This window comes from Chinchilla lanigera, unplaced genomic scaffold (assembly GCF_000276665.1).
Source record: "Chinchilla lanigera isolate Chin_1 unplaced genomic scaffold, ChiLan1.0 scaffold00103, whole genome shotgun sequence".
Classification (NCBI taxonomy): Eukaryota; Metazoa; Chordata; class Mammalia; order Rodentia; family Chinchillidae; genus Chinchilla; species Chinchilla lanigera.
Window position 1 is genome coordinate 74860 of NW_004955504.1, and position 21426 is coordinate 96285.

The window sequence follows — 21426 nt, forward strand, 5'->3', positions numbered from 1 at the left end:
TAGTCTTGAGCTGGGCATATTGATGTGTTTTGGTGGTGGGAATTTGGAATTTTAATTTATAGAAAATTTGGACTTGGTTTACAGGAAAAAGTGATGGTATACCCACAGTTAGAAAGATAATGGCTCATTTACGTTGAAACGGACTGGTGTATAAGGAATGCTTCGCTCCTTCTCCACCCAATACTTTGGACTGCGGGCAACAGCCGTACTTCTTTTCACATGGACCGGGTCTGTCCTCAGTCCAGTTAAATCCCTCCCATTTCGGCCTGGGCTTGTTCTGGAAAGTCCACCCCGCACGGTCTCCCCCTCCTGGCGCCTCCGCGGTTCTCCTCGAGGGCGGAACAGGGTACCGAGGGCAGGGACAGAACACGGCACTGCGGCGGACAAGCCAGGGCAGGACAGAGTGGCTGGCACAACTCTGGGCTCAAGAGACCTCACCACCACCAAAGCAGACCCTCCGGCGTTGTCCAGCAACTGAGCTGAGAGCGGATTGGTCAGGCCAGCCCGTGATTTGAAGGAATGCACTTCCGGTGTCCCCGGAAGTGGCGTGGGCGCCAGGTCCTAGCAAAGGCGGAAGCAGAGCCGCTCCACCATAGTCTTTTCTTCGCCGGTTCGCTGCCCATGGCCGCCTACTCCTACCGCCCGGGCCCGGGCCCGGGCCCTGCTGCGGGCGCTGCGCTGCCGGACCAGAGCTTCCTGTGGAACGTCTTTCAGCGGTGAGTCCGGTGCCCCTGGGACCCTGGCCCTCATGCCGCGTCATCCTCCCTGTGCTCTCCCGCAGCGTTCTCCCAGTCCCATCTCCTCCCACGTCTTCCCAGGCTCCGTTCTCTGGCCTCCCAGGTCCCGGGCCCCTCCCTTGTCCGCGCCGGCCCCCCTCCTTTGCCCTCCTTTGCCCCCCAAGCTCTCGTACGTGCCAACCCTTCCCGAGCTGTGGACCCGAGGCTCAGGGTCGCGGCGCCGTGCCAAGACACTCAGGGTTGAGGAGCAGATTCCAGCTGACCTTAGAGGTCACTGGTACTCTTTTTCAGCAGAACAGGAGCAGGCCAGATTCCGCGCTGTGAAAATGGCAGCATCTCAAAAAGGGCGGGGAGAACTTCGGGGCAGGTGACCAGTGTGGCAGTCAGCCCTAGGTCGTCTTACTGAAGGAATGACCGTAAATCGAGTGACTCATGGCCATAGAATGACTTCATTATCCCAGAAAATCTGTTCCTGTTTGTGAAAAATAGTAGGAACTGGAGCAGGTTTGAATTGCTTCAGGCCATGGGCATAACCAAGGGAATATGAGCAGCAACGGTAATCCCTTAGGGGTCTCAGCATAACACGTGTCAGTGAAGTTCTGACAGAGTAGGAAAAGATCTGCGAGAGGAACTACAGACTATTGTAGGGTTGACAGAAGAAATAAACGTTTGTTTTTTGTTATATTTTGCTTTTCCTGCACTTTTCATCACCAGCTTACCTAGTCTTTTTGCTTTTGTAGGGTTGATAAAGACAGGAGTGGGGTGATATCAGACAACGAGCTTCAGCAAGCATTGTCCAATGGTGAGTTAAAGCCTCATCCACTCAAGGAAGCAGTTTCTTTTCTGGAATTTATTTCCAAGTACAGAGAGTTAATTAAGACCAAGTTACTATTACTAATACATGAGGGAGATGGAGGTGTTTCTGACTTACGTTGTTGGTAACTTCTTCATTATTATCACTAATGCTGCCGCATTGAACTCCAAAACAAGATTCATGTGAGGATTGGAAAATGCTGCCTGAGAAATGGGAGCTAGGATGTAGGTTTTACGGAGGAGGTAGGAAGTTTAGCTCTGTGCAGCAGAAATCCTTTAGGTGTCTTGAAGATCCTGGCATTTCTTGGTAACTGAACCTGAACTCTGGAGATGATCACTGAAAGCACTGAAGGGTTGTCAGGGGACACAGAGGTAATTGTTGAAGGGATTAGAGACAGGCTGTGTAGTACTTGAATGGGAATGTGGTTGCTTTGGGAACTGCTGAAACTGTAGGGCCAAATTGAGAAATAGGGATATTGGAAGCTATGGCAATGGGATCATGGAGAGGTGTTTTTCTCAGTGTGGGGAATACTAGGCCTTCAGGCAAGGAAAGAGTGCAGGCCTTGTGTACGGGTGATTGGGGGCTCTCCATGGAGTCATGGTCTTGCTGATGTCATCCTGATTAATCTTTGATGGTACTTCTAGAGACATTATTATTCATTAAATGCCTTTTGTAATCCCTAAGATAAAGCCATCTTTTCTTACTATATTCATAGGTTGCTTTTTCAGAGGTGTGCCAGTAAGCTGGAAAATGGCCTAGTTTTAAGATCTGATGAAATGTTGAAAGGCTCATCTATTAGTGGGAAGCACTTTCATGTTATAGTTGACTAGGCAAGGAAACAGGCAATACTGGATTGTTGCACAGGGCCTCCCAGTGTTGGAGCCAGGCTTAAAGGGGAACCACTAGCTGTTGATACGTGCTAGGCATTAAGCATCCATTTCTGGTGATGTGTGTTAAGATGAGGGTCTGTGTTTTCAGGGTAACACATTTGCCTTCTAGAACCATAGAGGCCACTGATGTCATTTTACTGTGTGGGCCACAAGTACTGAGGTGCTATTTTACATCTTTACTTAGATTTTTTTCAGGCAATTAAGAGACTCCATTCCCGCTATGGTGCCTTCTTGATTTTTCTCCTTTTTGGTTATTATTTACTCTTTTTATCTGTGCTTTTCATCTCCAGTGCTCGTTTCATCCATGGGAAGGACAAGGCAAGGGTTTCTAGAAAGACCTCAAAAGCATCTACATGAGCAGGCCACAATTTGGAAATTCTTATCCTGAAACTTCCCAAGTGACCAGAATGAATGGTGTCTTCATGTCATGCTTCATATGTGTGGCAATAGGGTGGCACAGAATACTCCTGAATCATCTTCAGAAACACTTGTTTTCAGTGGTTTCCAGTGAGTGGTTAAGTTTGGGAACTTGTAAACAACCTCTTTTTTGTTGATTTGCTTTAATGTTTGAAAATACTGACCTGGTTTAGGTTTTGTGTGAAACTGCTCAACTGGTGGTGGTGGTCAGATACTCAACCTCATTTGTATGACAGCTTGTCCACCTTGGAGGACTCCACTGGGGACCTGGGGCTGCTGGATTCATGTCCTGGCTCTCCCTATTTCAACAATGTGATCTTGGCCAACTACTTAACCTGTTGGGGCTTAGTGTCTGCATCAATACCCAAAGAGTATATTGAGGAAATGCAGGCAACATACTTCCCAGGATGCATGACACAAGTGCCTGGAGAGTTAGCCACGACAATGAGTAGTGTTACTCCTGGTGTCATTGGCTATGGAGCCAGCTCAGGTCTTGGATGGGTATCCAAAACTTGATAGTGGTGAAGTTGGTGGAGTCCACTTACGATGTGTGGGCATGGTGCTGGGGCCTTTAGTAGACCTTATCCTACCAGGAGTGGGCGGGAGAGGGGGAAACAACACCTTTTTTTTTTTTTTAAAAAAAGTCTTGCTACGTAGTCCAGGCTGGTCTTAAACTCTCAGCAATCTTCCTGCCTCTGCCTCCTGAGTTCTGGGATTACAGGTGTGTGCCTCCATGCCCAGCTACAACACCTGTTCTGAACTGTGGATTTAGGCCCCCTATATTTTCACCAGTAGGTGTTAATCCTCAACAAGTACCTGTCAGAATATAACCTTGATTTCAGCTACCACTCAGTCTCTATCAAGAGCTGCTTGAGAGAGAATGTTAGCAGTGGCCAAAATGAAGCTTTGTCCCCCAGTAGGGGTGGGAACCCTAGGCTCATGTTGCAGGTGTGAGAACCAGGCACACTGGTTATTGTTAATCCCAAGGATGGCGTCTTTCTTTTCCCTGGAGGCACAGCGCTCTGTATGTCCAACACAACTGTGGTGCTGCTCTGTTTGTATCTTGCAAACCCTGTATCTGCTGAGTACATTTTCTTCTTCAAATTAACTGCTAAAAATTTAACATCAAATTTGTTGTTTGTTGTGGTAGGGTTTGGGATTTTTAAGGGGTGTATTTTTTGAACTTGCCTTGGATTCCTTACTTTCTTTTCTTCTTTCTCTCTTACCCTCCTTTTTGTCTCCAGCCAACATAAGTAAATTTAACTTATTTTATGTAGCACAAATATACTTCTAAGTTTCTTTAAGCTCTTTCTGGAGTAAGGCAGATTATCACTGAGCACAAATTCCTGGTCCTTTTACAGCCTCACAGAGCAGGTGGTGAGAGCACTGAGCTTTCTACACTTACCTGTAATGCAGGTGGTGGCAGCCCCAAGCTTCTTACTTGTCTGTGGTGTTAATGTTGCAGAGCCCAAGTCTGAACTCCAAGGTGTGTTCTTTTTGCACATCACACCATGTGCTGTGCCGTAACCCACATTTGGACATTCACTGTGAGGCCTCCGGGGTTTCCCACCTGTGTCTGCTTACTGGTGTCCACCAACTGCCTTTGTGGACCCTGTCCCTGCAAGGCACCCCATGTCCTCCTTGCCTGTCTTCAGTGGACAGTGGTTCTCTACTACTCCTGCCTTTGGACCAGCATTCTCCTTTTTCTCTGATGCACCCTATCTTAGTTCTTTTCCTGCTGTTGTAATAATTCCCCAGACCAGGTGTGCAGGTTGGGAAGCCAAGAGCATGGTGAGACTTTGGCTGCCCAGAGCAGAAGGTGGAAGGGTAAGTTTGAGAGGAAGGAGCCACATTATCCTATCACCAGGAGCCCTCCTGCCATGACTCACCTACTCCAAAGAGAAAGCCCCTACCCCTTTCTCAGGGGTGGAGTCCTCATGCCCAACAGTGGCACTAATGTTACTATGGGTTTCGGAGGGGACAGCTTTCAAACTACAGCTCTCTCTGGCTCCTAGACTGTAAACTTCATAATGAAGGTTCACAGCTGTGTTGTGTTATAGGCACAGGATACTTGTCACTGGATGGATCAATGTCTCTGTTTTCAGTGCCTGTGGTTGAAACCATTTTGACTTCTATTCTTCTCCCAGGATTGGTCTTCTGTTTTGATATTGGAACTAAGTCATTAAGCCATTTCAGGGAATTTAACATATTACTAGTAGGAAAGTGAAATTACAGAATTGCATAGATTCTTACTTCAGCTTGGTCTGAGCTTCTGGGAGCTCTGTTGCCATCTGGTTGACACCATACTGAGAGTGTCTATGAGTCCTGATTGGGTCCTGTTTTGAGCTGTATCCACAAGAGCTGCTGTGATCAGTGGAGAACCACATGACAATATACTCTGTCCTTCTTTCTTTCCTTCCTCCCTCCCTCCCTCCTCCTCCCTCCCTTCTCCCTTCTTCCTTCTTCCTTCCTCCTTCTTTCCTTCTCTTTTTCTTTCTTTCTTTCTCTTTCTTTTTCTCTCTTTCTTTCTTCTCAGTCTCTTACTATGTCATTCAGGCTGGTCTTGAACTTGTTGCAGTCCTTCTGTCTCAGCTTCCCAAGTGCTAGGGTTATAGGCATGTACTACCATGCCTGGCTTCTGTTTTGTACTTAGTCCCTCCCCCCCCCCTTTTTTTTTAACTGCTACACTGTTTCTTGGGATTATGACAAATTAATTTTTCTCAAGCCTCCTTTTGGTGCATTCAAAGTAGACATGTCTTAACATATTGGTATAATTCAAGGAGACTTTTTAAACTGCGCTTTTAAAAAAATCTTATTTTCTTTTGAAGGTAGTTTTATCAGATAGAGTTCTAGTTAAAACTGTCTAATAAAAGAACTGAGAGATCCTGGTCGTGGTGGCGCACACCCATAATCGCACTTGGGGAGCTGAGGTAGTATTGCTGTGAGTTTGAGGCCAGTCTGGGGTACATAATAAGTTCAAGGCCAACCTGGGCTACATGGCAGAACCCTCTCTCACAATAAACGACAGCCTTCCCAAAGGAACTGAGAGAAATCAGATCATATATACAGGAATTCTATATAGAATAATCATCCAGTCAATTAACTGTCCTTTTTGCACATGGGCCCAGTTATAGGTGATGGTGTTTATAGCTCTACGATGAATTGGAGAGTTCAGGGCCTATCTATAACTTTGATCCCTGGGTTAGCCTCTCAGGCTGGGTTGCCCAAGCCCTCATGTTTCCAAGAAAAGCCTGTTAGATGCCTAGCCCTTGTTCAGCTCTGGGAACTGAGTTCTAGAATGGTCTGATTCAGACGAAGGGCCTTCAGCTAAGTTGTACCACTTTGCCTGGATGGTCTATATCAAGGATGTAGTTTGCGGCAACTACCTGCTTCCCTCTGAGCAAGTAGGGCTTGGTAACACTCTGGAAGACCCTGGACTCCCAGGCTCAGGACAGCTGCCCTGAAGGTGACCCCTGAAGTGTTGTGGAAGACGTGAGCATGGCCTCGCCACAGTGTGGAAGCTCATGCCTGGTTTCCCACCCCTGTCCTTGGGCTGTGTCTGCTCTGTGTAAGACACTGTGTCCTTGAGTCTTGTCTTAGAGAGTTGTATAGCCTGAGAGTGGTTTGGGGGCCTAGTACAGCCTATCATGTCTGCTGTACCTAGAAACTTGCACAGATGGAGCTCCAGAGAAAGCTGACATCCAGTTTTGGGTGGTAACAGACAGAAGAACACGGGGAGCTCCTGCAGGGTGCAGCAGATGATGCTGTGCATAGGGTCCTCTGGAGTCATGGCAGCCAGAAAGTCCTCGGTGTCCTGGGCTGAGCCCCCATGCGAACCTCTGCTCTGCAGCAGCCAGTGACTCTTGCCAGCTTGCCTTCTGGGTCAGGCATTTACAGAATTCTATAGAATGACCTTTTGTTTAATTGATATTCTGTGTCATTTGTTTTCAGGCACATGGACTCCATTTAATCCAGTGACTGTGAGGTCAATCATTTGTAAGTATCCCTGCAGACAGGCACTGTCAACTCTCTGGGTGCTGCTTGGATGAGCTTGTTTCCACTCTGGCTGCAGCTTGGTGCTGGGTCGTGGCAGCCTATTCTCCCTGCCTCTGCACAGCTTTTTTCTGTGTACATTGCTTTTTGTTGTTGTTGTTTGTTTTTTTGAGATAGGGTGTCACATAGTTTAGGCTGGCCTTGAACTCACTATGTAGCCCAGGCTGCACTTGAACTCACAGAGATCTTCCTGCCTGAGCTTCTCCAGTGCTAGGATTACAGGCATGTGCCACTATGCTGTACTGATTCTTTAGTTTTAATTTACAGCTTGATCTGTTTCATTTTCTAATTTCAAGCCTTATTTGGTTATTTTTGATAGTCTCTTATTGCTCATTTTTTGTGATTTCATCTTGTATTTCTCCATAGTTATATATGATATCTTTTAAAGTTTGAGTAAAAATTTCTGTGAAAAACTACACATAGAAATACTACTTTTCCCTGTGTTTATGATGACCCTAAACCCTTGAGAGGATGGTCTCTTTCTGATTTATTCCTGCTGAGCCTCACACATGTGGATACTTTCCTTGATATTTTTGTAATTTTTCTTTGTATTATGGGTTTGTGTTTGGATGAACTCAATACAGCAAACCGGGGCCTGACGTGGGGCACACCCTCCAGAAAAGAACTCATGTTGTTGCTGTTGGCCAGGATGTGGATTCTCAGCATGGGTCCTTCTTGGCTGCACAGAAATCCCTAGTGAGGGTTTGAGGGCCAGATCCAGAGAGGATGGTCCTGCAGCTTCATGGTGTCAGAAGAAAATTTGCTGTTTCTTCAATTTCTGGAAGGTTTGCTTTGCTGTAAGGTGGATTTGCCTTAGCCTACTCTTCTGAAGATGTAACTCCCTTCCAGGTTCTTTTTAATGTGGGATCTTGGTTCAGTTCTCCACTCTGTAGGGCCAAGCCCTGTGTCTGAGGTGCTGTTTCTCACCCTGCCTCCCATTCTGTATACAAGTTTTAATCTATGGAGGTGGGTTGTCCATACTGTCTATGAGCTCTATAGTGCATTGCAGAGAGCTGCAGGCACTGCATGGAGCCTCTCCAGGCCACAGAATGTTGATAGAGCTCCTGGGTGTACTGATACTCAGCAATGGGGACAATGTGGATGGGGCAGGAGCACCTGTGCACCTCCCTGCTGGAGTAGGGCTGTGTGTTGGAGCCAGCCACAGCAGTCGCTCATCCACCCTTCAGTGCAGCCTGTGTCCCGGGTAGAGATGTAAAAACCAGCACTGGGGTGCAAGCCTCATTCTGGATAGTATGGAGGCACATTAACACTGTTTCACACAGTCTTTCCTCATGTGAAATATCGCTGAATTACAATGGGTGGTCTTACTGCAGCCTCCAATCTACCTCAGTGCCTGAGGAGGCCCAGTGGTACATCATTTTCTCCTCAACAGTATTCATGCTGAGTTGGTATGTTTTTATGGCCATTTTGCAAATACACCTATATGTATGTAGTTAATGTGTGGTTATCTGTTTTTGTGTTTTTGGAGCTGGAATTACACTGTTGTGTTTTATTTTATTTGTTTTGTTTCATTTCTGGGGATTGAACAAGGATATCACAGTGAGTTGCCCTTCCCAACCCTATTTTATTTTTTGTGTTGAGACAGGGTCTCACTAAATTGCTGAGTTGTCCAGGTTGGGCTCAAACTAGCAATTCTCCTGTCTCAGCCTCCCAGAGTTACAGTTGTATACGACCTTTCCCAGGTAAAGTCAGGTCTTATTTTTGAAAAACCTAAAGCTAACAGGACAGTAGTCTAGGGTGTCTTTTTCTAATTAAAATACATAGGCTTCTGTTGCCCCATGAGAACTGTTCTGAGTTTTTTCCAGGAGATGTATATAGATCTTGGCATGCAGAAGAGTCACCTTTGGCCCAGAATTAGCCAGGAGAATGGAGGACACTCAACTTCTGCACTACGGATTCCTTTTAGTGAAACAGAAGTACCCACAGTGGGCCTGCTTTCCACGATCCACTTCAGTACAAAACATTGTTTTAATTTTTACCATGGAGCCACTGTAGTCTCCTGTACAGCCCTTAGTATCCATTCTTTCTCTTGTTTAGAGCTGGGACTGGGAATCCATCCCCCACGACCCCTGGCAGAGGGGACAGGGCTTTTAAGGATCCAGACGTACTCAGTAAATGAACATTTCTTAGGGCTTAGAGCCACAGGTTGGTGCTGTGTTGGCATCTGGGAGGACTGAGGCCTGCAGTGACAGCTGAGCATATGCATGTGGTTGAGCCTGTTTAGAGCAGGGACCCGATGGTCACTGTTGTCTGCTTTGTCTCAGCTATGTTTGACCGAGAGAACAAAGCTGGCGTCAACTTCAGCGAGTTTACAGGTGTGTGGAAGTACATCACGGATTGGCAGAACGTCTTCCGTACCTACGACAGGGACAACTCGGGGATGATCGACAAGAACGAGCTCAAGCAAGCACTCTCAGGTTTTGGTAATTCACTTGTCTTGATTGTGTAGCATATTTCATTTTGGAACCCAGGGGCCCTGCAGTGCCTTTTATTTTGTTCAACTTACTGACTTTTAACTCAGCCATGTTAATTTCTGTTTACATTGTAGAGGTTCATATTTCTTGTTTATGTCATGCAGGCCTATATTTGACATGGAATCTTTTATGCAGTTTTTCCTCCAAAATGAGATAAGGGCTATGCAAATCACCTGTCCACTTTTGTGAAGTGTGTTGATGTCAAGAACAAAATTGAGAATGTGGCTTTTAAAGTAACTTAAAATGGATAAATGAAAAAATGGTGTGGAGCAGCTTCTGTGCAGGAACCACCAGAATACATGGTATTTGGATACATGATAAAGTAACCCTAAGAAACAGTCCTGTAAATTACCAGGTCTAGCTCTCAGTCTGCTCAAATTCTGCTCTTCTGGAGTTAGAGGAAGTGCAGGAGCCCATTCTCAAGTGCATCCAGCCTGTGAGCTCGGCGCATGTGCGCACACGGACACTCCAGTTGGGCTCAGGTGTGTGACAGTGTGCTGTGCTTCTCACAAGTGTTCATAGTACCTGTCCAGAGTGTAGCCAGTGCTGCCAGAACTGGTCTTGGGTGTGAGAGGAAGCGGAGATGTTGGGGTGGGGGGCAGTACAGGAACTGAACCCATGGCCTCATCCATGTTAGGCAAGCACTGTACTACGGAACTAACTAAACCTCCAGCCCTTTTTGTTTAATTAATTATTAATTACTTTATTTAAAATTTTGAGACAGGATGTCTGAGTTGTGCAGACTGGCCTCAAACTTGCTATCCTCTTGCCTTAGCCTCCCAAGTAGCTGGGATTATAGGCCTGAGCCACCACACCTGTTGCAGGTATTTTTATTTACAAAGTAAATACCAAATGTTTGGAATTAGCCCAAGGTTTGTTACAGTTTCACCAAGACTTTTGTCTGTTTGGGACAGTCTCAATCAGTGCTCTGTTCATCTGACTTATATTACCAGAACCTGTGTTTTACTTAAAAGGTTGCTTATAAATGCCTTTTAGAAAATTGGTTATATAGACCAATTTTGGTTATGATTTAACGTATCATGGCTTGTTTGAGTCATACTACCATAAAGCACATCACGTCTTGTGGCTGCTAACGCAGCTCCTGTGCTTCTCCCCACCTCTCTAGCATATACCTTGTGGCTGTCTCCTCTCTCTCCTGTCTCACCTTATGAGCTTCTCCATACAACTGGTTAGAGGCATGGTGTCTCCCCAGGAAGTTAGTTTTAGGCCAGGATTTGGGCAGGATGACTACAAATTGAAACTTGGGATGCAGATTACTTTGCTGTACCTTAGGTAGGGAGACATGGTAGGGCCCCTGGCTGGCCTGTGTCTTCAGGGAAAGTGATAAGAATGGCCTGTGTGAAGAGTGGCCCTAGGGCCCAGGGAGGCCCTGTGGTCCTGGACAGGGCCAAGTAGGAGATAAGGGGGGTCCAGTGCTGCCTAGTGGGACAAGAGCCTCTTGAACTTGGGGATGGGCCTGGCTTGTGAATCATGTCCGAACAAATCACCTCAGTGTCAGTGGAGCATCAGCCTGCTCCAGGCTAAAGGCCTTGGAGCTCTTTTCAAGGTCATGGGAACTGGTGGAGGCAATAGTCCTGGTCTTCCAGGCTCTCTGTGTCCTGGGCAGAGCAAGGACATTCCAGAAATATTCATGCATGTGGCTGTGGTAGGAGGTGTAGCTGGTCAGAAACCAGTGGGACAGTGCCAGACTCTTCCTGAACCTTTTCTGGAGGAGTAGCACTATGCATAGAGTTTTCCTAGTGTCCCACTCAGTTTCTTCCTGTATGTGGTTCCTGATTTCACAGGGCTGTCTCCCTTGCCCATGAAAAGGAGCATGATCATTATTCTACTTGCATATTATTTTGGAAAGTTTTTGGTGGTAATTGTTAGTAAGTTGGCTTTAGAAGCAAGCATCCGTTTTCTTTTTATCCCTTTTTTTTTTTTTTTTTTTTTTCCCCATTTTCTTTTTTGACTCTTGAAAACAGGTGTATTGTGTGGTGACCTGGGGAGCTCAACAGTGGCCAAGGAACTTGTCATGGATGTCTCAGGCCAGTCTTGGTGGCACTGTGTGACTCGTGGTGCCTGCTGGGGACTGATGATCCATGCTCCATGCACTCAAACTGTACTAACACCTGCAGCCAGGCCCTGAGACCCTGGTGGGCATGGATACCTCCCCCAGCAGTTTGTTGGCTTGAAGTCAGGCTTACCCGCAGCAGCATGTCAGGAGAGACTAGTCCTCACCACCAAAGCCTCTGCTCCCTGTGACTCTCCTTTCCTCACCCAGCCTATCTGGTAGCTTTTGCAGTTTCTATTGGTTTGTATGTATCTGTTTAGAGACAGGGTCTCACTGTGTAGTACAGGCTGGCCTTGAACTCACTTATGTAGCCCACGCTGGCTTTGAACTCAAGGCAGTCCTTGTGCCTAGCTTCCCAAGTACTTGATTTAGAGGCAAGTGCTACCGTGGCCAGCCAGTTTCCATTTTTAATAATGAAAACTTTGTGGGAGCACAATGAACCTACTTCAGTCATTTCCTGTCTCTTTACTGCATTTGTATTCCCTTTTATGGCTGAATATATTAGAGGGGATCCACCCCATGCCCTCGTTGTGTAACTGGAACATGGATGTACACCTGTTCATGAGATTGTGCTGCCGTCTACTTGCCTTACAAAGTTGATAGCATTTCTGTGACTTTTATGACTTAGGTCAAGCAAAGCTGAGGCGCAGTCCCCCCACCTTCATGCTGTTGGTTGGCTGGAGGCATAGGTTGCTACAGTGTGGATCCTTTTCAGTCACTGATTTCAGTTCAGCTTTTCTCAGACAGTGCTGTGACTGCCAGCTGTGCTCCTCCTGGGGCTGGTCATGGTGGTGGGCCAGGGGCTTGGCCTGGTGTTGACCAGCCCACCAGCAATGTAGCCCAGGCCTAGAGTGTCTGCAGGGCAGTTTTCTCGTGGCATCAACCCTCCTGTGAGTTCAAAGGGAGACTGCACCATCAGTGAGAGCTGTTGTTCCTGGAAGCGGACATAGAGAAGGTATTCGTGTCCTCATTCATTGAGGCTGTTGTCATCTGATGGCTCTGGCAGAGGATGGTTGGCAGCAACAAGGAGGGGCAAGGAGTGTCCCAATCTCCCCTTACTCTGATCATGCACAGGCCTGGGAGGGCTGAGACTCACCTGATAGAGTTGTGACCTGGCTGCTGTCTGAAGTCTGGGCCCTGGTAGCTCTTTTTGTTGGATGGTGCAGCTCCAGGGGAGGAGGAATAGATAATTTAGTTCATGTGGAGGGTGAGATGCTGCCTGGCTCAGCAGCATTTCCAAATCAGAGCATTGTTCTGAGACAGAAGGCCTGGAAAGCCTCACCCTGAAACCCCAGCAAGCTGGTGCAGCCTGTAGTTAGGACACCAGGTCTGGGTGGCCTGGGCCTGGGGGGCTCACTGGCCTGCATGCAGAGTAGCTATGGGTGCTGAAGGTGTTGCTCTCTTGCTCAGGTTTTGACCTCTCAAATGAGCATTCTTCTTTCATGGTTTGCTCATTTGTCATTCTCTTTACTAGCCTCACCTTTGTTCTCACTTTCCTATGACAAGAAAATTGGAAGTTAGGTCCAGGAGGTGAGGAGTTGCTTCCATGTCTATCAGACTGGATCCTCTGTCTTTTTTCCCCCTCCTCTGTCCCTGCCCTGTTCTTACAGGAGACCAGCACTGGCTGTCAGTATCTGTTCCATACCTGCACAGGCAGCACCCCATGACCAGGTCCCAGGTTCTGTCTTCATTGGGCTGGGCTCAGTCAGGACTGCTGCCTGACCTGCCAGCTACATGCTGGGTGTTAGGAGGTATGGCTGCCAGTCCTACCTGCTGTATCTTCAGACTTCAGTTGGAGTCCTGTGTTCCACTTGGCCTACTGGGAAGGGTCCTGTGCTGCCCTCCATCATTTGTTTATGGGCCCTTGAACTAAGGAACCAGCTTACTGGCCACTCTGAAGGTGCTGTGAACATGTTGGCATGTTTGAGTCTTTATCAGTAAAATGATCAAATGTCTGTACAGGTAATTAACTGTGAGATTCACTCAGACAGTAGGTGTGAGGCCCGAAAGTCTGAAAACCAGTAAAAACCTGTTGGCACCTGGATCGTGTCTCCTGAATCAGTAAGGATACTACAGTCACACAGGTAGTAGGTGCACCCTCCTTCAATGTGTCTTCAGGGGTGTCTGGGCACATGGAGTGTGTCTACAAGTCTTCAGAGCCATCTCCCTGTTGGAGACTTTTCCTCAACCTGCTCAGCAGATTGAAATGGAACCATACACTTGAAGACCCAGTGGTGATTCTGCGCTTATCCCCTCAATGTCCTGATGTCAGATCCTCTGACATATGTGGGGGTCCCCATCGGTTAACCCCTCTCCTCAGGTCAGCATCTGTTTAACTGGAGCCTTCTGTGATACTTTAGTTTTCAAAGCAATTCTTTGATAATGTGTAGGCCAGGCAGTGAGTCATTCAGAACTTTGATGTTGAGGTGGTTTCCCTGGGTTCAGGACACCATGCCTGGCTGCCCCAGAGGCCACTTGTGTGTGTACAGCATGGAGTGAGTGCAGTTAACTAATAAACAGTGAGCTCACGGCAAACGATAGGACAGTGGTGGCTTGTCCTTGTAAGGGTGATAATGGTCTTCAGGTAGCTCACATCATAGTACTAAAAATGTAAATTTTTTTCAGACTAATGTAGTCCACTCTTGGTTCTCAGAGTGCATTTGAGCAAATTCACACTTTTACTTCCACCTAGCTGTCGTTTGCTGTTAGGCTGTGGGGTCTTGGGAGGGAGAACTGGGGCAGCCAGGCACCTCCTAGCTCTCTTGACTCTGATCTTTCTTCTCCAAGGCTACCGGCTCTCTGACCAGTTCCATGACATCCTCATCCGCAAGTTTGACAGACAAGGACGAGGGCAGATTGCCTTTGATGACTTCATACAGGGCTGCATAGTCCTGCAGGTGACACTGGTATCCCCTGGGTTTACTGTGGCCATGGACGCCAGGTGGGGCCAGAACAGGGTGGCAGTCAGAGTGGGGATCGGCGGATCAGGCTCATTTAGAGTTAGCTTTTGGAGCTTATACAAGTCTCAAGCTGGGCATGGTGGTACATGGCTGTAATCTCAGCACTTGGGAGGCTGAGACAGGAGGACTGCCACAAGTTCAAGTCCAGCCTAAACTACAAAGACACCCTGTCTCAAAATACCTACTCCTCAAAAAAGAGTCTCATCTTTGGAGATGTAACTAGTTCTGTTAACCAAAGTGTAAACATTAGTGTCATTTCTAATCTTGAAAATCAGTCACGCACCACAAGATGGCATTCTAGTAGGTGGCTCGATGATTATAATGAGCTAGAAAGTTCCCGTCTCTTGGTGACATTGGCCCTATTGTGACATCATAGCATCAGGCACTACATGTTTACAACGATGTTGGTGTAAACAAACCTTCACTGCAACTGGTAAGAAGAGTGGTGTAAGTAATCCTTGATAATAATAATTTCTTCACTGGTTTATGTATTTGCTATACCATACTTTTTATTGCTGTAGTGTAGCACCTTCTACTCCTTAAAAAAAAGTTCACTGTAAATAGCATGTGTGCAGCATCCTCATGCATCTAGTGTTACTGCATTCTGTGATTGCTCATCAGGAAGTCACACCCTGCTCCAGTTCCTCTAGGACAGTGATAGTGAACCTAGAGATCGAGCGCCCCAACTGCAACCCAAAACCCACTTATTTATCCCAAATTGCCAGCACTACCATTAAATCTGCATCTGACTAACTGACGAGTTGTGTGGATAGTGAGTCTTGGTTGTTGGTGTCATTGCTGGCACTGCTGCTGCTTTCTGAGTGTGTGCACGTCCCTTTTGTGCACTGTTATCTGATCCACAGCTATGGGGGCGATGCTGGGATTTGGCTCACATGCCCACAGAGAGGGATCTGTGTGCCCACTGTGGCATGTGTATACGTTTGCCACCCCAGCGCTAGGATATTCAGAGGACAGTGCAGCCCTCAGGACATCCCTGCCCTCAAGATGTCCCTGCTGGGAGCAATATGTGGCTCTCACAGCACTATTGCCTGGCTCCGTGCAGGCCCTGCTGCTATTTCTAGGTAGAGGTTCTGTAGGTTTAAGCTTTGGAAATATGGTGGATTGATAAACCCTATATATCTTAATTTTTTTTTTTTTTTTTTTTCTGTCTTTTTGAGACAGGGTCTTGCTATGCAGTTCAGACTGGCCTTGAGTTCACTTTGTAGCCCACGCTGGTCTCAAACTCACAAGGATCCTCCTGCCTCAGCCTGCTGAGTGCTGGGATTACAGGTGTGCGCCACCATACCTGGCTTTAAATTTTTTACTGCAAAAAATTTTAGTCAGAAACAGCAGCAGAGCTGGGTGTGGTGGTGCATGCCTATAACGTCAGCACTTGGAAGGCTGAGACAGGAGGATTTCTGTGAGTTTGACGCCAACCTGGGCTATGTAGTGAGTTTGAGGCCAGCCTGAACTACATAGTGAAACCCTGTTTCAAAAAACAAAAAAAACAAAAACTAGTAGCAGAGAGGAAAGGTAATGTTCAGATTTCGTCAGTGTGAGCTCAAATTCGTTATGTATGTACCTCCTCATAACTGCATGCCACCCCATCACCTGAAACATTCTGTTTTATGGGATGCAAATGTGTTCTCCATAAATGCTTCAGTAGAACCTGTCTCTGAAAGGTAAATCTTTATATGTAGTTTTGACTCAGATTGAGATCACATTGTCTTTGGAATCTTTGAGAGATTTGGACAGCATTATGTTTTTAGAAGTAGTGTAGGGTTTTGTAAAATATTCTCAGATTGTTTTTCCAATTAAATGATAGATCAGTAATAGATACTTTCACCGATTTTGCCTGCTAAGTACTGTACAGTTCGCCACGGTTTCCTTAAGTAATTGCCAGTCCAGTTATTTAAATACAAGATGACCAGAAATTGCATTTTTTGTTAATTTTTATAATACAATAGGAAATATAAAAATGACAGTTTTATCAGATTTATTCAATAATTTTTCTCTGTGGTATATCTTAAAACATTCGCACAGTGCAACATTACAGTCTGGACAGAAGGACCTGATCATTTTCTGAATTCTTTTTGCATTTTTGCCTTTCTTTGAACAACACACTGTACAGTGCCGTGCTGGCCTTTCCTTTGTGCTTGTGGGTGATATAATTTCAATAAAACGTCTACCCACTGGTCATAATGGTGAGGACGTTGATGATGGATGTCCTGCTTGGCATTTTGCTATCCCATATTTTTCAACTATGTAGTCTGTTAGGCCTAATCTAAATTGTAAATGACTTTTTGAACCCCCTCATTTTAAATAAATAACAAATGAGTTCCATATTCAGTCCAGAAGGTGGACAAATATTTTATAGTATTTTTTTCCTTTTTGATTACAGGATAACTTGTTAGATGTTGGTCAACTCTGTCAACACAATAGAATTATTATAATCATTGATCATTACTGGGATTTTTTTAGTTTCATTTCTTCTTTCACGTTGTATCATTTCTGTCTTACGAATAGTTGACTATAAGGAGATGTCTTTTTTATCTTTCCATGTCATAACAGACTCTTCTCCGATATGCTAACATTTCTCTGTTTTTTTTGCAGATCTTTTGGCACTTCCTTTCTATTCAGTCTCAGTGTCCCAAACGTGTCCATTTTGTATTATAAAAGAATAGCACTGAGTTTTGGAGATGTACAAAAATCATATCTAATGTACTTACAGTAAGAGTTTATAGATTGCAGCACAAAAGTGTAGGTTATTTTTCACAAATAAAATAAATGCGAATTAGTAAAAGAAAATAACCAGAATTTATTACTCAATTTTACCAGAAACGAACATCAAAGCTGAATACAGCATGGTAAATAAAAAATAGTCAATATAAAACAGATAAACAGATGTACAGTGTATCTCTTGCAAACAAGAATCCACTGGTTGAAATGACACCTACTTCAGTGATGCTCGGATAAACTATTAAGTAGATAAAAATGACACATCAGCTCCTGTTCTTCACTGACTGTGGAGACAAGTCTGTAGCATTCAAACTTCACACCTTTCAAGTACGGAGAGCACGGTCTGCTCCCTGCTGCCCAAAATTCTCTGAGGTTGGGCTTTTCTAAACACTTTAGAAAGAGGTGCAGTGTGAAATCTTATGGACTGACTGACTTGCTGTAGAGTTAGAGTTCGTGTATCCCATAAGTAAACATTTTCTCCCTAAGCAAAAGTTTCTCCTCTGGACTTTGAACAGCCACATGCCCATAGTCAAGTTCCATGAGGAGCTCTTCAGTACCCTGGGCTGGTGTCTTGCATGGACCTGATAGCCTAAAAATGTTTTTTTAATTTGCTTTTTCCCAAAAAGGAAAAGGCTTTTTCAAAATTATTTGTTTCAAGATGACATAAAACCTTGTACAAATCTTGGGCAAAAAAGTAAAACATGAAGAGAATGTACTGTTCATTCTGTTTTGTTTTGCAGGACTGGGGATGGAACCCACAGCCTTGCATATGCTAGGCAATCATTCATTACTGAACTGCAGCCCCAGCCCCACCCTTAGTCTTTAAGCTAGAGTCATCTACCACTGATGTCCTTTCATACATTCCTATGTCACACAGAGAGGGGACACATTCTGAGGGATGCCTTATTGGGGGAGGAAGATACCATTACTGTGTGAACCTGGTGGAGCATGCTTATATACACCTTCAGGGCAGAGTCTGGCACACCGTGCCTAAATGGTGTAGCCACTGTGCTGGTCAACTTTCTGTTCTTATGAAAAGTATCTGAGATAAATCAGCTTAGTAAGAGGAAAGGCTTCTTTTGGCTCATAATTTTGGAGGATTTGGTCTGTGGCTGGTTGCTTTGGGCCCGTGACAGGCATCATGGCAGAAGTGTGTGGCAGAGAAGGCCTGTTTACCTTGAGGCGGCAGGTCCCTGTATCCTCTGTGGCCCTGCTTGCTGCCGTTGGGCTCCATCTCTGGAAGGTTCCACCACCTCCCATATCACCCTGGCCTTCAACACATGGGCCTTGGGGACATGAAGGTCCAGACTAAAGCAGCCACTTCTCCTATATGTGGTTCACTATTGACCAAAATGCAGTTTTATGGCTCTTGACTATTTCTGTACTGACATTTGTTAGAAATGTTCCATGTGGGAGGTGGGGCGTGCAAACCCTCCTGGGGCTGTTTTCTTCTGTGTCACGTGGAATTCATCTGCCTGTTTTTACATATCATTAGGCTCTTCAGAGTGTGGAAGTGGCACTTACCTTAACCATATCTGTCGGGTTTGGTGTCAACTCTGCTTCTGGCCTCAGGCTGTGAGGGGAAGAGCAGGATGAACAGGAGGTGGGGTGCAGCTTGACCCTTGCCTGCTGGGCTTTCATCCCAAAGCAGGAGTCCAAGCAGGGCTGGCTTCCAAGTCCTGAGCTGTACTATGCCCATAGCAGCAAGGGGAGCCATCAGGAGGAGCAGTCCACCGTAATGGTTCTGGTGGGCAGCAAGCTCCACCTGTTGGGTATTCTGGTGCCAATCGCCAGCATCTGCTGGGAAATGAAGACATGTATACTCCTGAAATTGGGTTCCTAGGTGTCTTGTACCTAGCCACCTTCTTTCTTTGGAGCATGAAGGTCCAAATGCCTGTTCTAGCTGGGTAGCACTTGCCTGTAATCCCAGCACTCAGGAGGCTGAGGCAGGAGGATTGCTGTGAGCCTGAGCTACTTAATGAGTTTTAGGGTCAGCCTGAACTACATAGTGAGACCCTGTCTAAAAATAAATAAATAAATAAAATGCCTATTCTTCTCCCAGAGGCTGACAGACATATTCAGACGCTACGACACAGATCAGGATGGCTGGATCCAGGTATCTTATGAGCAGTATCTCTCCATGGTCTTCAGCATCGTATAATGCAGGCCTCACGAACAGCAGCATCATGTACAAGAAGATGGAAAATGCCAAATCCCTTACCTGTCATGAAGTGGGACACAGACAGTTAGATGCTGTTATTCCTCAGGCTCTGTAATTGATAACTTGGGGACCAGCTGTACATATGTGAGTAACTGATGAGTGCTCTTGCGTTGTCATAGTAACTGCATTGCTGTTGTAACAGACCTTGGGCTGTGGCTCATTGTGCCATGCGGCAAGATGCAGTCAAGGCTCAGATTTCTGCTTGGGAAAATGCACTCCGTGCTTTTTTAGACATCTTCAGTTCTGCAGTGGAAATGCTTTTATTAGCCAATAGGATTTAAAAATAATACAGAACTTGCACAGAGGCTTTTCATGTGCCTTACTTTTTTAAAAAAAAAGATTATCATGTTCCCTGAAATATGTAACATGAGCAATAAAGCGGTGGTACAGACTTGTGCCTGCCTTCAGCTTCTTGCAGCACCCCTGCACTCACCAGCTGAAACACACGTGCCCCCAAAGGTGTGTCCCCATAGATCAGCAGGACAGCCCGGGGACAAGAGGCAAGGGCCACCACAGAAGCTCCCCACCAACAAGGTGAAGGAAATGGGGCTGAGGTTCCAGGAGAGGGGCGTGAAGACATTTGGGTTCTGGTGGGTGCTAGTGAGCTGAAAGTGGGTTTCTTTGGGGACTGTTGGGATCTCTGTGATATTTGTGGTTGGCAGGATCGTGAGGGGTAGGCAGTGTCATTAACCAAGAAGCCCATGGGGAGTGCTTGGGGCTCTCTGAGGATTTCCACCCATGTCCCTGCAGGGTCCCTTCTGGACACAGAACAGCAGGAGACCCTGACTCAGTGAGGTCAGTGCTCAGTGATGCTTACACTGGTCTCACCAGTATCTGGACTGGACTTTCAGCTGTGGCCCTTGTCACCTCCACTCCCTCCCTGGCCCCCACCCACCCTTAGGCTGCCAAAGAGCACCTTGTGGAGGTGCTGTTCCTCCTCCAGTCTTAGGCCTGGCCCAGTCTCATCTCTCCGCCATCACCTGTACCCTTGCCTACCTGAACCATGCACCTCTGGGTACATGTACCACAGTCTGAGAACGGAGTACCTCTGTCATACACTTGTGCCAGTACCTGTGTCTGTCTTCACCACACTCCTGAGGTGAAGAATCTCTGTCACCTGTGCCTCTAGCACATGCCTGAGGGTACCTGTGCACACACTTGAGGGTGGAGCATCTCTGTCATACACCTGTTTGTGCCACATGCCTGAGGTTGCCCATGCCACTCACCCGAGGGTGAAGGACCTCTACCCACATGCCTATATCTGTACCACATGCCCCAAAGTATGTGCCACATACCTGGCTGTACAGGATCTACTAGGGTCCAATGCTTGTGAAGAACACCTGGGCCTGGACTCAGGACCTGAGCTCCTTTGCTTTCAGGAGTCTGGCTTCTGACACGAGGCTGAGTGTAGAGTGGGCCAGGGCTCCATCTGTGCGGTAGGGACATCACTGTTTTGAGGACCTATGAAGATGGGTGACTTGCTAGGAGTAGAGGGGCCATGGTGAGGAGATGTCCACCTGAAGGAAGCAGGGCCCATCCAGCTGCACAGCACAAATCCATCTTCAAGCACAGAAGGTCAGTGGTGCCCTTCTTGGTGGCTGTTGGACATAGCCTCGGCCATAGCCTCAGCCACATGGGGGCAGTGTGAACATTACCAACTGCTCCAGGAGCCATGAGAAGTTAAGGGCTGTTAGAAGTTGCAGGGATGCTTGCGTCCTTTGTGGCTCTTGCACCATCTTTAGGATGGAGTGAACAGAGAGCTGGCAATAATGTGGACACACAAAGAGGTGGCATCAGGGAGGCCAGGTCACCTGGGACCCTTTGCCACTCCTCAGTCAGGTTCTTGCAGTTGCTTACCCTCCTGCCACATGGCAGGTATGCCTGGGGGTTTGCACATCATAGTGCAGAAGTGGAGATGCTTCTTGAGATTCTGGGTTCTTACCCAGATCCCACTTCAGAGGGTCCTACACAAAGGAACTGTCCAAGCTATCCCTCCTTGGCCACCATCCTGGTGAGGATGTGTGCC

The 21426-nt window shown here is 46.6% G+C and overlaps 1 protein-coding gene across 4 annotated transcripts; it reads left to right on the plus strand.

Moving 5' to 3' along the window:
- The first annotated feature begins 518 nt into the window (after window positions 1–518).
- On the plus strand, window positions 519–19795 carry Pdcd6 (programmed cell death 6). Of its 4 annotated transcripts, none has more exons than XM_005406988.2 (6): window positions 530–716; window positions 1478–1539; window positions 6810–6854; window positions 9197–9349; window positions 14268–14377; window positions 19242–19795. In XM_005406988.2, exons 1-6 carry the CDS (start codon window positions 622–624, stop codon window positions 19338–19340), a joined length of 564 nt encoding a protein of 187 aa, XP_005407045.2. In that variant the 5' UTR covers window positions 530–621; the 3' UTR covers window positions 19341–19795. The 4 variants fall into 4 exon arrangements, with proteins under 4 accessions (XP_005407048.1, XP_005407047.2, XP_005407045.2 ...); XM_005406987.2 differs by having other exon boundaries at window positions 532–716; window positions 9197–9355; XM_005406991.2 differs by lacking the exon at window positions 14268–14377 and having other exon boundaries at window positions 519–716.
- The last annotated feature ends 1631 nt before the right edge of the window (window positions 19796–21426 follow it).